This window comes from Stenella coeruleoalba (assembly GCF_951394435.1).
Source record: "Stenella coeruleoalba genome assembly, chromosome: 5".
Taxonomy (NCBI): domain Eukaryota; kingdom Metazoa; phylum Chordata; class Mammalia; order Artiodactyla; family Delphinidae; genus Stenella; species Stenella coeruleoalba.
In genome coordinates, this window is record NC_137150.1 from 16,713,327 (window position 1) to 16,728,536 (window position 15,210).

The 15,210-nt window shown below is 35.9% G+C and overlaps 1 protein-coding gene across 1 annotated transcript in view; it reads left to right on the forward strand.

Moving 5' to 3' along the window:
• Positions 1 to 576: 576 nt before the first annotated feature.
• Positions 577 to 15,210, forward strand: part of LOC307187075 (uncharacterized protein) — a gene marked incomplete at its 3' end in the record, with an annotated part of 54,283 nt that continues 39,649 nt past the window's right edge. The window contains exons 1-2 of the mRNA XM_079922819.1: positions 577 to 1,239; positions 2,837 to 3,007. Coding sequence (XP_079778945.1) covers positions 2,984 to 3,007 — 24 coding nt within the window. The 5' untranslated portion in view covers positions 577 to 1,239; positions 2,837 to 2,983. The remainder of the gene's footprint in view (positions 1,240 to 2,836; positions 3,008 to 15,210) is intronic.

The window sequence follows — 15,210 nt, forward strand, 5'->3', positions numbered from 1 at the left end:
TTTTTTTTGCATTGAATAGTTGATCTATGTTCTGCATTTCTCACTTTCTGTCCCTCTCGTGGATAAATCTAAATTATTATTGCTTTTGCTTATAAAGGAATCCAGTATCCAGTATTTACGGCAAAGGATTCCTAAAGGCTTTGGGGACTCTATTTTTAAAAAATTATTTACAAAACAAAAAGTGAGCAAGAGATTTGTCCCACCCCCAGAGGGATCGGTAATTACTCAATATGTAGATGATTTGCTGGTAGTGTCAACAGCTAGAGAGCAATGAAAGATTGATAATTTGGCTTTGCTGCAATTCTTTCCTTCACAGGGGCATAAGGCCTCCCAAACAAATTGCAATCTTGCTAAATGTTTGAGGCATCTGTTGTCAGCTATAAGTCACAGAGTATTACAATCTAGTAGTCAGTGATAACAGCTTACCACCAAAAAAAAAAAAAAACGACTCGTGGGACTAGTACAGAATTTTACACAACAGACTCCAACATTTGCAGAGTAGACAAAACATCTGATGAAAAACGTGCGTGATAATTCAACATGATAATTCGTCCTCTGGTTTGGTAAGAAGAGGCTTTGAACAACTGAAATTGGCTTTGATGCTATGCTATGGTGATTTCTTATTAAACTTGGAAGTTTGGAGGATTTTTTTTGGGGGGGTGGATTTTGTTTTGTTTTTTTGGTCTGTAATTAAGTCGTCACAAGCAGCTAAGTTAATAGCAGTTAGGAGAGCTGTAATTCTTGGTTCTGCATTTACAATGAACATGTATACTATTAATAAATATATGTTTGGTGTTTGCCATGAAACAGGGGAAATTTTTTTTTTAAAGGGCCTCCGGGTGTCCCAGCCCCATAGGAGCAGTAGAAGGCCGGGAGGAAGCCGGTGGAGTGTAGCCTGGTCTCTCCCGCGGCGGGGCGCCAGCCCGGAGCCGCCCGGGTCCTCACGGGCAGCTTGGTAGCCGCCGCCCGCGCGTCGCGGACACCCCCGCCGCCATCTTGCTCCGAGGTTCGCGGTAAGTTGGTTTTTTTTTTTTTTTTTTTTTGCGGTAGGCGGGCCTCTCACTGTTGTGGCCTCTCCCGTTGCGGAGCACAGGCTCCGGACGCGCAGGCTCAGCGGCCATGGCTCACGGGCCCAGCCACTCCGCGGCATGTGGGATCTTCCCGGACCGGGGCACGAACCCGCGTCCCCTGCATCGGCAGGCAGACTCTCAACCACTGCGCCACCAGGGAAGCCCCGCAGTAAGTTTTTTGAAGAGAGAATTTTTTTTTTTTTGCGGTACGCGGGCCTCTCACTGTTGTGGCCTCTCCCGTTGCGGAGCACAGGCTCCGGACGCGCAGGCTCAGCGGCCATGGCTCACGGGCCCAGCCGCTCTGCGGCATGTGGGATCCTCCCGGACCGGGGCACGAACCCGTGTCCCCTGCATCGGCAGGCGGACTCTCAACCACTGCGCCACCAGGGAAGCCCCAAGAGAGATTTTTTTGTATCAATGGGAACTTAGATATCCCATAGGAAACTGATAGCTGCTTTATCAGAGGCTTTACAACGGCCTGCTCAGATGTCAGTGATTTCTTGTAGGACTCACAGGGCAGAAGGGCAAAATTTCTAAAGGCAATAAATGTGCTGACAGAGTTTCAAAAGCGACTATGAACCTATGGCCGTCTCCAAATTTAGAAGTCCCACTTTTAATGCTAAAATAAGTTTTGTTCATAAAATGGACAAATGGACTATAAAAGGGGCCCAAAGAAATGTGGCTGGACTATGGGAATTACCTAACAAAGTAATTCCTATATCATAGTCCCTATTAGTTTGGTTAATACTGCTGTGTCAACAAAGTCATCTGAATAAAAGAGGGATTTTATTTTAGTTTAAAATTTTTTTTGGTTTGTTTTTGTTTTGACATTTAAGAATGTTACAAATTCACAGTTTTCTCACTTTTTATTCATTTTAGTGAGCTGTAATTTGAGGAAACTAGGAAAGTCTTATAAAATTCTTCGTATCTAAGAAGTTTTTACACATATATGTAAGACTTGCTTTGTTTTTTTTTGTGGTTAAGTTGAATACCTGAAAGTAGATTTAGTATATTGAGTAACAGTGTACACTCAGTACTAACAGGCAGAAAAAGCTGGCAGATAGAATTATTGGGATGCCAAGAAATATTCTAAACGAAGGATTTTAAAGGAGCTAGACTTATACTACTCCTAATAAAAAGATGAAATTATTTAAAATATTAAAGAGTTGTGCTACGTCTCAGTAGAATTCTTTGAGGACACTTCCAAAATAAATGCAAGGAGTTTTCCTTAATCAATTTTCCAGAAACCTGGTGTCAGTTGAATTTCATAGAATTAAGGCCTGCAAAAGGAAAAAGATTCTGTCTAGTTATGGTGGATATGATGTTTGAATGGCCCAGGCAGCAGTAAAGCCTTTCTTAATACACATAATTCCTACTTTGGGCACATCAGAGCATATTAGATATAGAAGTCATTTATTTCTACTGTTGTCTGGGAATTATACAAACGTTTGCAGATTCCTATAAGCCTCACTCCTCTGCACAAGTAGAATGAATGAATAAAACTCTAAAAAAAAACTCATTGGGAAAGATTTTGCAACCTCCTGTGTTAAAAAGGCCTAGAGCTTTACTTGTAGCTTTGTTAAAAGTTAGAGGGACCCCTACAGGCAAGAACAGAATCTCTCCCTCTGAACTTATAATTGTCATACCTGTGAACTTATAATTGTCATGCCTATGAATTTGGGTCTGAGACTATATCCTGTGCCTGATTTAACTGAATCCTGTCATAATCATTGTCCAAAACTTAAAAGAGCTTCTCTGTTTCCTAGAAACCCTGAGACATAAAGTCATAAGGACCTGGAAGGACTCACTGGAAAAGGTCTGCCACCTGTATGGACCAGGATATCTCACCTGCATGAAGGTATTCCAGAGGAAAGATAGGCTGTCACTGCCCTGAGAAGGACCCACTCAGGTTGATGCTGATCACCGTGGCTATCAAAGTAAGAGAAAAACTCAGTTGGATCTGTGCTTCCCATGGGAAGCATTTCCAAAAACAACTTCAAACTTAAATTTTTTAGACTGATGTTGGTACTGAACTCAACTAAAAGGAGGTATTCTAGCAAACTTATTACTATTCTCATAGACTACCTTGCTGACCTATTCACAATAGGGTTATTTCAGATACTTTAAAATCACATTTCCTAGAAAACAAACATGCTATTTGTTACATTACTTTTTCTTTGGTATTCCCAGTAATGATGCCTATAATCTCAATCAATTCTAAATTATATTCCCAGTGTAAACAAGGTCTGGACTTATAAATTCAACAATCTGATTATTGATAGAGTAAAAGTAGAATAATCTTTCTTAGTAATATTTTTATAATAACAAAGTAAAAATAACTGATATGCACCCAGATACTCAAGCCCTAAATTTGACACGAAAATGTTTTAGTAACTGGTTTGATTGGAAAGATGATGTAAAAAAGAACATCGTTGAATTAATAGACACATCTGGCGTTTACAGATAGGAACTTGAAGTCAACCTCATTCTATTAACTTTGGGATGCAAGTTGCCTCTAGCTCCAGTATATCCAGATAAACTAAAGTAAATGCCTGTCATTAATGCATATGTAGTTGACTGTTATAAGAGTATAATTATGGATTTAGACCCAGTGCAGGAAAAAAAAAAGTGACCTATAGGGTGAGTTTTTCATATACATTAAACATTGGAAGTTCAAATCTGTACCTTTCAGTGGGTATCTCATAGTGAGATTTTCATATTTGATGATGGCCATGGGTGTCTTTGTGTTTCACATCCAGGTAAAATTATTTGGGAACATACCAATTGGTAAATAGTTAAATCAGATTCCTGATTAGCAATGAACACAATTTTTTCTTGGTCATACATAAATTTTACAAGCTGTGATGTCTTTAATGCTTGTACTTTCAAATTATCAACTATGTATTTGGCAATTCCTTATGAAGTCTTACCCAATCCAAGCCTACAGAGTAGCTTAACTCTGGAGACCAATAAGCTAAATTTGTAATTAAGTGGTTTCTTTGCAAAGCCCAGTAAATTTCTCCTGAGTTTCAGTCAATCACATACATAGCGTCACACTGATATAACAATTTAGGCTTTTTAGTCATTGTACTATGTTCCCAAATAATTAAGCTTCTAGGGCTGATAAATTGTGGGGAAATGACTAGACATGATATTGGAGGGGAAATAATGGAGGGTAAGGTTTATTTTAGTAGGGTTGTTTATGCAAACTCATCTCCATGTAGACTCATCTCCAGTGCTAAGAATGCTCTCCTCTTCCTGGTGCAGGGAAGACACCTTTCTCATGGGACATGTTTTCCTTGATTGTGGCAGATGGGGGAGGGCAGAGAGCCCTTTCTGCATCTGCTGTTTCTCAATTACCCGCGGCTCAAAATAATCCTTATACCAAAGTGTCTTATTTTGGGGTGGCCCATCCTAATTCCCTTCATTTGGAGCCCCAAGATTCTGCTTCCTGTTCAGTTGTCTTCTACTTTGAACTTTATGATGTCATCTAGCTCTTTGTTCTTACTGATGAGTTATATGCTAAATTCCTCTTCCAAAAATCCAGATATTTCATGGCAGAAGTAAATTTATTGTCACAAGGCTCAAATATTAAAAAACGTAACTCTGCTTGCTATAATAAAACTTCACTTAGCTCTTATTCTTGCATAATTGCCCATACGGGGAAATTTTACTTTTGTTAATTCAGGGTAAACTCAGTCATTTACAGTTTAAAATTCATTTTCTTTTGGGTAGATGCTCAGTCAAATTAGGATTCTCCATCTCTGATTTTTCCTTTCCTCATCACCATGTGGTATTCCTTGTTCTGTGTTAGATGACAGAGGCAGAAATAATTGGTCGCTGGCTGCCTTTTGCCAATACTTACCTATTTCTAATCTACTGACTCTCGATGCCAAAAAGTGTCCCTGGTAAATAATTACTCAATGCATTTCCTTTTTCCTAGTCCTTTTTCACAACCCCTTGTTTCTTCAAATTCTAGAACTTTTATGATAGTGAAATTGTGAAGACTTGGGTAAGATTATCCTTTCAACATGTTGTTTGCTTCCAGTTCACTTAAATCTATTTTGGAACTTCTAAACATTGTCAGTCTTGAATAAATTATGCTTCTAAGATCATAAATCAATATAAGACATTTCTCCAAACCTCAATCAGACATCACACCATGGGTCCTCACCCAATATAGGAGCAACCCCATAGATTTTTGAAGCCTGTTTTTTCCACTTTATCACTATTTTCAGCATAATATCTTCAGCAAATTATAAAATTGCACTGTAAAAAGGAGAAATAGTTGGACTTCCCTGGTGGTGCAGTGGTTAAGAAACCTCCTGCCAATGCAGGGGACACGGGTTCGAGCCCTGGTCCAGGAACATCCCACATGCCGCAGAGCAGCTAAGCCTGTGCATCACAACTACTGAGCCCGCACACCTAGAGCCGGTGCTCTGCAACAATGCAAGCCACCACAGTGAGAAGCGCGCTCACCGCAACGAAGAGTAACCCCTGCTTGCCGCAACTAGAGAAAACCTGCGTGCAGCAATGAAGACCCAATGCAGCCAATAAATAAAATAAATTTATCAAAAAAGAGGAGAAATAGTTGATAGTTTTGATTATTTAGTCCATCAACAAATGCTAGGTAATGTTAAGGGGAAAAAGTAAAGTATTCCCTTTGTTATAATGAACGATAAATTCCTTGATGACTGAAACCAAATTTGATTTGTCTCTTTCTTTCTAGAAGTTCCTGGCTTCTAGAAATACACACATACTCTCAAAGTTGAATTAAGCCAACGTAACAGGCAGGACTCTCAAAGTGAACTTTTAGCTCTCTAATTTATAGGATACCAAAATATATATCAAAAACCAACTTAGTAATGCCTGGATTCAGAACGATGAATGTTCAGAGAGGTGAGATTTTTCCAAGCTAACCATGCCCTCTACTCAGCCTGGCTTGACCATCTCCTTCATAGTAAATCAATGCCTCTTTGGCATGTAGCCTCCTTCATTCCTGCCCCAGGGAAAGGAGACTATGAAACTCTTTTTATAAGATATCATGGCTTCTGGGTGTTCAATCAGTGAGGATATATACACATGTAACACAAGATAATTTACATTACCATTACTCTCAGGAGCTCACTGAAGTAAAACTATTGAAAAATCTGTTACTGTAAATTTTAGGTTTTTTATTTTATAAAACATTTTGTAATTGAAGTAAATATTAAATGAACCACTGAGAGGCAGTGTAGTCCCCCAAATCATCCCTTCTTCCCATAAAAAGATGGTTTTAGTTTTCCTTTTGAATCCAGAGCATACTAATACTACTTTGAAAGATTTTGGTGTATGTAAGGGATGAAGACTCATTGGCAATATCTCATTCTTCTTACTGGCTCTTTTTCTATACAACCGAAAATCAAGCTATTTTGGAAACACATCCCGGAAAATTGAAAACTGTCCTAAAAAAATGGTTTCCCAGCAAGATCATAAGGTGAATATTTATCATCATTGGAACAGGGGTGGATTTAACATTTGTTAAGGATTTTATTTGAGCCAAGCATCTATTTTTAGTAAGAAATTTTACTGAAACAAATTCAGTGGAAAAACCCAGAAATAAGGATTAAATGGTCCGCTGTGAAGGTATCAAGCAGATTTATGAAACTAAACAAGACAGACTCACAGTAGAACATTTCAGTTGAATGGATAGAACTTTTTTTGGTTCCTGCTCCACCTGCAGGTGATACTGTGCTACTCACCACATCGTCTCTGGGAAAGGAAAACTCAGAGGGACACAAGCGTTTAAAAAAATAATTTTGTTTCACTTGCAATGTTTTGCAAAAATGACTTCAGAATAACTAGCTATCCAAAAAAAAAAAAAAGCCAACACACAAGTACTTAGAGTAAAAACCAAAAAAAAAAACCCCATAAATATTACCATAGTTATAGGTAGTCTGTTCAAGGTGGGGAGATAGCAGTTTGCTTACTTGATTTTCATATCTGCAAGAGTCAAAGGTCATCATATGTCTCCAGTCATCAGTATTTCAAAAGTAGGGGAGATAGCAACTTAGAGAAAGGGCTCAAGGCTTTACTTACTCAGAAACCAGTGCTCTAAAAGAATGCTTTTGCTTTAAGTTTATCTGAGGATACAGATGGCTTTTTTTCTCACTGTTTATGTGAGGTGCTTAGTAAAAAAGGCAAAAGAGCAAGGAGTCCATTTTGCCCTCTCAGTCCCTGTTTCTGGTTAAATATCATTCCCACATAAGTAGGGATTTGACCACATATGTTTGTATAGCTATTTCTAATTCAGTATCAATAATTTGATGTTTATTTGGCTGGTTTTATTTTATTTTATTGTCATGAATAAACAAAAATGTTCTTGTTAATATTACCATAACTAGAACCATGTGAAACTAGAGCATGATATTTAATTTCTCTCTGGAGGCTTTGTAAAAGTCTGAGGACCATAAGTTAATCACTTTTTTTCAGAAGTACTTTTATTGCCCTTATAACTATAAATTGCAAGGCTTGGGTTCAGAAAACAACCAATGTACCCCTACTAAGTTTTGCCTGCAATACTATAAATGTAGAAATATTTCTCTTTCTCTAAGATCTCCAAGATTCCTGTCCTGCAAGAAGGTAGCATTCTTTCCTATCTGTAAGTCTAGGAATCTATAAATCATAGAGCAGGAACCAAAGAGTATATTGTGGCATCATTTCCATATGAAAAATATATTCTTTTTTCCTCAATAGACTTATCATGCCTTACTAAATAAGATTTTTATTGAAACTATGCAAATAATTATAATAAAAAGCCACAAGAAATATTAAAGGCATTTTGCCCAATATTTAACCATTGTTCTGTCAACAGGAGCCAATAATGTTCCTTTGATTTAAACAAAACCATCTTTCTTAAATTTTTCCAATTATGTTTATTTTGTATATTGAGGGTTTTATTTTCAGGACTCTTACTGAACTCTAAGAAATCAATTAAATATATGTCATTTAAAGAATTTTTGCAGTTTGTAATAAGATAGGCTGTTAAAATGGATAGATCAAGAAGAAAAGTGTTCTCATACTTAGTAAAAAATAAAACAAAACATTAAGTACAATTAAATTTTCTCTTTCGAGTCATTCAGTCTGAAGTAATTACTTCTTACTCATTTGATCTGAAGTTTTTGGGGAGTCCACTATCACAAAGTCATCTGCATCTATACCAAGAATGCTAGAAATCCTGTCTGATAGATATCTGCTCCTGAGAGCTGTATGCTGAAGGCTGTTCCTTACAGAATCAGTAGTTAAGAGTGTGTGGTCAAGTCCTTTACTGAAGTTATCATTCTTTTGATGTTTCTTCCAGTACACTCTGAAGCTTGTAGTAGGGACCTTTAGATAAGTGTGAATGAAAAGCAGAAACCACTTTTTGTTTATAGGATTGAAAGACTCTGGTTATTTTATTATAAGAATGAACAAAATAAGAATGGAGAAATCCGCTACTGAAGTTTCAAACAAATCAATTTTTTAACAATTCAGTAAATGATTACCCTGAGAATAAGAACATATTAATGACAGTGATGTCACTGACAAGTCTCCAGGGTCTTTTAATTTATCCCCCAAAATGTGTGTTATAATTGTCACCAATTGGCAAGCTATTTTAAACCGAGAAACTAACTCTTTATAATCAACTTATTGATAGTTGTTGTAGCCGTCTTTGCACACTATGGCTGTCTTTGTACATTAACTTGACTGTTGCTATTCATCCTAAAAAGTACAAATGTACTAAACTATTTATTTTGCGTATAATTATTATAGGAAAAATGTGCTCTTTTTGATTTGTCAGCTCTTCTTATATCTTGGGCTTGGCAAACAAGTCAGGTTTCACAGTAGTGTCGAGCCAATTAAAATTATGGTATGATTTTATATACATACACAATTATTTTTTAGCATCCCTTCTTTTATAAAGTAAAAGAGAAATTTACTGATGTATGATTATTGATTGATCTATTAGTCTTCTGGGTATAAAGGACACCTTGATAGTTTTATTACTCTGGTTTTGAGGGCTGAATCTGTTGCTCTCAAAAGGAGATAATATATGTTATGAGAGTTTAAAGATAAGTGCTTATAGGAAACAGTTACAATCTTGATTTTGACTGAAAATAAACACAGCAGTGAGTAACAAGATATATGAGGAAATCTAGCTTTTCAGAAGTGAAATCTTGTTAAAAATATATTCAAAAGCATGAAAAAAGTACACACACAAAAATCAGTAGGCTCTTGAGTGAGACTGTTTTGATGATTATAAGAAACTTTTGCCACCTAAGAAGAGAAAAATGTAGTGCTACTTGTCAAGAGTGGCCAGTAGATTCAAAGATCAATTTTCCTTTGAACTATTTCGTTGTTTTTCCTCTTTATTATTTCTCTTTATTATAAGCTTCCTTTAACAATTTTAATATCTTCATATTTATCTTTAGACATATAGCAATGCACATTTAGTTAAAGGCTATTGTTTAGATTATCTCAGGATGCAAATTGCTTTCTCCCCCCTCTCCGTGGCAAGTAAATAGGCTTGTTCAAAATGGCAAAGAATAACAAGTCAACATTTCTTCTCACCTGGTACACAGGAAAGAAAGGGCTTGACAGGAGAAGTCCAGTATACTTTCTTGTCCAGGAGAGACATCACACATGTAAGCTCCTGAGTAAAATGTACCTTCTCTTTCCAAAACGAACACAGCAGGCTTGTATTTCTGTTAACTTGGCAGAGGAAGAAACCATGAACTAAAAAAGATAAGTTCTACGTAGGCCAAATTTCTTAACTATTCATCCTGTTTTAAAATGGTGAGGATAGAGGTTCAACGTAACTGTCTCATTGCATTCTGTTGTTTAATAAGCTAACAGTTAAGGAAAACGCCGTGCCTTTATCCTTAGGGAAAGATCAAGAACACTCATTTGGTACAAGCTTTATGCATCTAAATCACATAAGGGTGTGTCCTTTGAAATCATAACAGGGGAAATACACTGAAATTGGCAAATATATTTAAGAAGGGTTAAAAGAACCTTGGAAGTGGAAGTTTCAAATTTGCTCTTTGCACACTCTGTATTTTGTTAGCTAGCCATAATTTATCTTTAAATCATCCCATAATACTGTTAGGGTTAAAAAAAAAAAAGATGGGAGGGAAGGGAGTATATAATTAATTTGATACAGTTGGGTATGACCTATACATTTTGATTCCTGTCCATCCCACACCACCACAAGTACATATTTTACTATAAAAATATGCCTGGGTAGTTCATTCAAGGTAGCCCAAGTTGTGTCAGAAATTAAAGTATACACATCACCAGTTTATGGTAATTTTTAGGATCTTAACATTCCTTGGGGGAAAAAAATGAGGGAGTGGGGGCTTAACCATAGATTTTTTTTTTTTGCAAGGGTGATTATTCTGTAGAGGAGCCCACTTAATGTGACTTGTTTCAATAAGGAATCTTTAAGTGTGACTAAAATATTTTAAAAAACGGTTAAAACATTTTTAATGCAAAAGAGAATGGTTTTCTTTCTCATCTGTTATTAATTAACCAGATTAGGACTTGCACAAATGGAAACAAATAGCTTCGTTTCATGAATCATCTCTGAATAAACATACAACTTCAAAAACAAAAAAAGAATTCAGATTAAATACCTCATGTATTTGAGGCAGGCCTGGGCCAAAGTGTCTTTCACCAAAAGAAGTACCAGAAAAAATGCTGAGTAACATCAAGAAGATGGAGGAATAGGAAGTTATAGCCTAATACAGAAACACCAATTTTATAACTGTCCACAGAAGAAAATACCTTCATGAGATTTCTGGAATCCATGTGAGAGGTAACAGCACCAAGGTGGAGCACAGAAATAAAAAAAGATGAATTGAAAAGGGTATGAGTAGTTTCACTTTATGTGCATCACCCATCAAAGTACAATGCTAAGAGAGATCCCCTTGGCCCACAAGTCTCTCATGGAGGAAGGGAGACTGAAGTGAGCAAGGGACTTTGCTGCAGACCCTCAAACACTGGTGGACCCCATCAGCCAGCCTACCCAGAATCTTTGGCTGGGCTGACTGGTGAAGGCCTTTCCCTGCAAAGACTGGAAGAAGTGTTCCTTCTTCAAATGCATGGACACCAACACAAGGCCACAAGGATCACAAAGAATCAGGGGAAACTTGACACCACCAAAGGAACTAAAATAGAACCCTAGTAACTGCCCTACAGAAATGGAGATCTTACTACCTGACAAAGAATTCAAAATAATTGTCTTAAAGAAGTTCAGTGAGCTATGAGAGAACATAGACAGACAACCAAATGAAATCAGAAAAACAAAATACATGAGAAGAACTTTATGTAAAAAAGCAAAAAATCATGTACTGTATAGATGAGAATCATCTATGCTGCTCAAAAAATGGTTTCTTTTTATCTTACATCATTGTACATTTATAAAGTCATGTTTTCAAAGACTGTATAGCTCTTTTTGAGACACTCCTAAATTAGAGGCCCTATATAGGAAATACATTTCGACTTCTTTGAATAAAGCAATTAAATATTCAATAGTAAAATAAACACACAAAGTATCTGGACTCCAAGCAATATTAATTTGTAATGTTTTAAATTCTAATTGAAGTGAAAAGAGTTTTGCTTTTGTACAGATGGGAAACTTCCTGAAAATATCTTTCCTCATGTTTTCATTCTTTCACGTTAAGCTAGTTGGGAGCCTGAGAAAAACAATCTGAGACTTTGAGGAGCATGAATAAAAACATGAGGTCAGAGGAGGCTTGGATGATGAGAGCAGAGATTCATGATGGGAAATAAACTGTTCTACTCTTGGGGGGGAAAACACTTATAAAATCATACTAAGTGGAACTGTCATTGTAAAGCCACAATGTATTTCATTTTAAAATATATATATAATGATTCTATGTGTGCATTCACATGTAACATTTTCTAGCTTTGTCAACTAAAAAAGCCTAAAAATGATTGACAATAACCAATCCATGAACAATAAGCATTTTAAGTATCCAGACTGTGATCTTGAAATAACAATTTAGAGGGAAAGAAACCAGAACATCTTGAAAAGTGACGTGATTCCAGTGCAAGAAATATACTAGTTGAGCCAAGAACACCTTGTCCTACCAGATAGTAAGGAAGCTATCAAATATCACAAGGGTCATGTTAAAAGGATGCAGGAGCCAACTTGAAGGGGCTCCCACTGACCAAATATGGAACAATTTAAGTTTTAATATGGAGAAGAAATGCAGTGGATTGAATTCCATCAAAAATGTTTAAATATGTAAGTTCATAATAATATTTAAAAAGTAAACCAATAAACTAGGTATCTTCTGAGAATGACAGTGAATCAGTTTTTCATCTTGAAAACTGTATGTTTTCAAGAATCAAGAATTTATCCTGACTGTCCCCTATAAACTGTACTACTGGTCAACCTAGGAGTAGGTAAGAGTAAAAGGCTTTTTATTAAAATCATTACAGCTAATAAATGAAAAAGAAGTGATACAACTAGAATATCACCTTTTTTCAAACTCAATTGAGGTTAACAGGTCTAGGTACTAAGTATCAATGATTACCACACCAAAAAGGAGCAAAAAACGACAGCATGCGTCTTCTGATGGAAGAACACAGCCTTACCTACAGAATGGCCAAAGAGATGGAACCTGAGTCTGATCAGGACTTCTAAACCAGCTGCCGATTTGCATGAAATACAGAAGACAGAGAACCATGTTGACCTACATCATAAGTGTGCAAGATGAATATATAAAAATTAATTGTATTTCTATACACTAGCAATGAATAATTCAAAAATAAAATTAAGAAAACAGTTCTATGTACAACATAAAAAATAATGAAATACTTAGTAATAAATTACCAAAAGAAGTACAAAACATGTTCTCTGAAAACTACAAAACATTACTGAAAAAAATTAAAGAATACCAAATAAATAGAGAGACATCCTCTGTTCATACATCTTTTCTCTCTCACAGCTTAGTCAAGAAAGTTCAAAATCCTGTTCTTTATCTTTGAGAATGTCTTCTAACATAAGAGATTAAATAGAAAATAACAAAGTGTTCATTCCTCATAATGGCTCCTACAAATAAAAATGAAAGCTCTAAGATCAATAGATTTATAAGAAAATAGATAAAAATTTAAATGAGGTAAAACATATTGCTTGATATTTACTTATCCCCGGGAACTGGCCAGATTTCCAAGGCTCAGGAAGCTTCGTGATTACTCCCTTCTTTATCTGTTAGTTCCCAAGACTTGCTAGCACCATTTCTGCTGACCTGCATGTAGTCTAGCAGTTCGGCATGTAGCTCTTTCAGGGTCTTTGTTTAGTCAGAGGCCTACTGTTGCCTCTGAAGCCTGAACAAGACTATTTTACTAGCTTCCCCAACACCTTCCAATACCAGTGGAGCTCCAGGAAATGCCAAAAGATGACTCAACACATGAAGGCCTGGTCAGGGTTCCATAAATTTATTTAGATAAAAGATGAAAGCATCAGGAGATACAGGAGGATTTTGTGGACTTCTCACATCTCAGCTCAGATGTTACCCCTGCAAGGTCTTCCTTTATAGAAAACATTAGAGAGGTACAAAGATAACAGAAGCATCATTTGAAACCAAATAAACAATACAAGTGACAATTTCAATTGCATGAGAGAAGCCTAAAGCATACAGCATCAATACTTTGCTACTCAAAGTGTGGTTTTCAGACCAGGATGGGCATCACCTGGGAGCTTACAGAATTCCAGATTATAGGCCATGCCAGACCTACTGAATCAGATTATGCATTTTAACAAGATCACCAATTAATTCATAAACACATTAATGTTTGAGAAACTGTGCTAGACAGATACTCCTTCACTTTATTTAATGGGTAGATGAATGGAATCATATAGATAAAAGCTAAGGAATATTTTAGTCTCAGCACTTCAGAGCCAGGTGATCAATATTTTCCTTGCTTCCTTAAGCTATAGTTTGCAAGAGTCTAATTGAACATTTTCATAGGAAATAATCATTCAAGTTACTAAATCTATAGATATAAAACTATAGAAAAGTTATATTTATTGAAATTCTAGGCTAAGCATAACATATGCTAAATGTTGTAGAAAATATAAAAACAGAAGTTTGATAGCCTCAAAAACATGATTACCATGATCAGAAGGCTACAGACACCCAGAAAAAAAGCATTCTATATAAATAAAGATAGAGATAGATAGAAAAGTAAATATACACAAACATTTGTGGATAATAAAACCACCTTGAATCAGAAATGGAAACAGATATGGGGAAAAAACAGGGAGAAATAAAAAAAGAGTTGCTTGAACTCAGGAAAGAAATGGCAGAAAAGACAAAATTATCTCAGAAATGAAAAATATAAGATGCTGAAGGCAGAGTCATGTCAAATAAAAATGTAACAAAGGCATTGAAGAAAGGCAGGAAAATGACCAAGAGAATGAAAATGACATAAAGAAGTAAAAAGGGTGGAAATAGAAGACAGGTAAAGTAGGAATAATATTTATGTTATCAGAGTCGCTGGAAAAGAAAAAGCAATGGAACAGAAATAATATGTAAAACTATAGCCCAAGAAAATATTCCAGAAATTTTTAAAAAATCACCTAAATCTACACATTGAAAAGGTTTACTGAGTAGCTGGCAAAAATGATGAAGGCGTTTTCTTAGTAAAATAACTAGATTTTAAAGATAAATTTAAAATCTTCAAGACCTCCAAGCAAAAATTCAAATAATTTACAAAGTCAAAATAATTAGATTGACAGATTTTTCAAAACCAAATACAAGACAACTATGAATCAATCTTTATAAAAATATTCAGTAAAAGAAAATGTGAAAAAAGGATTTTATGTTCAATCAAGCTGTCCTTTAAATATCAAACTTAGTAAATTCATTTCTAACATACAAGAACACAGGAGATTCTGCACTTAGCAGCCCTTCTTGAGGAATTAACTAGCGAAAGAATTTCAACCAAGCAATGATGAGGAAACCTTCATCAAAAGGATCAATAATAAGTGTAATAAAGTATATAAATGTACATATAAGACTAAAGCAATATGGGATAAATGTGGAAGACTAAAATACAAATGTTACATGCTGTGACATAGTAGAAATTA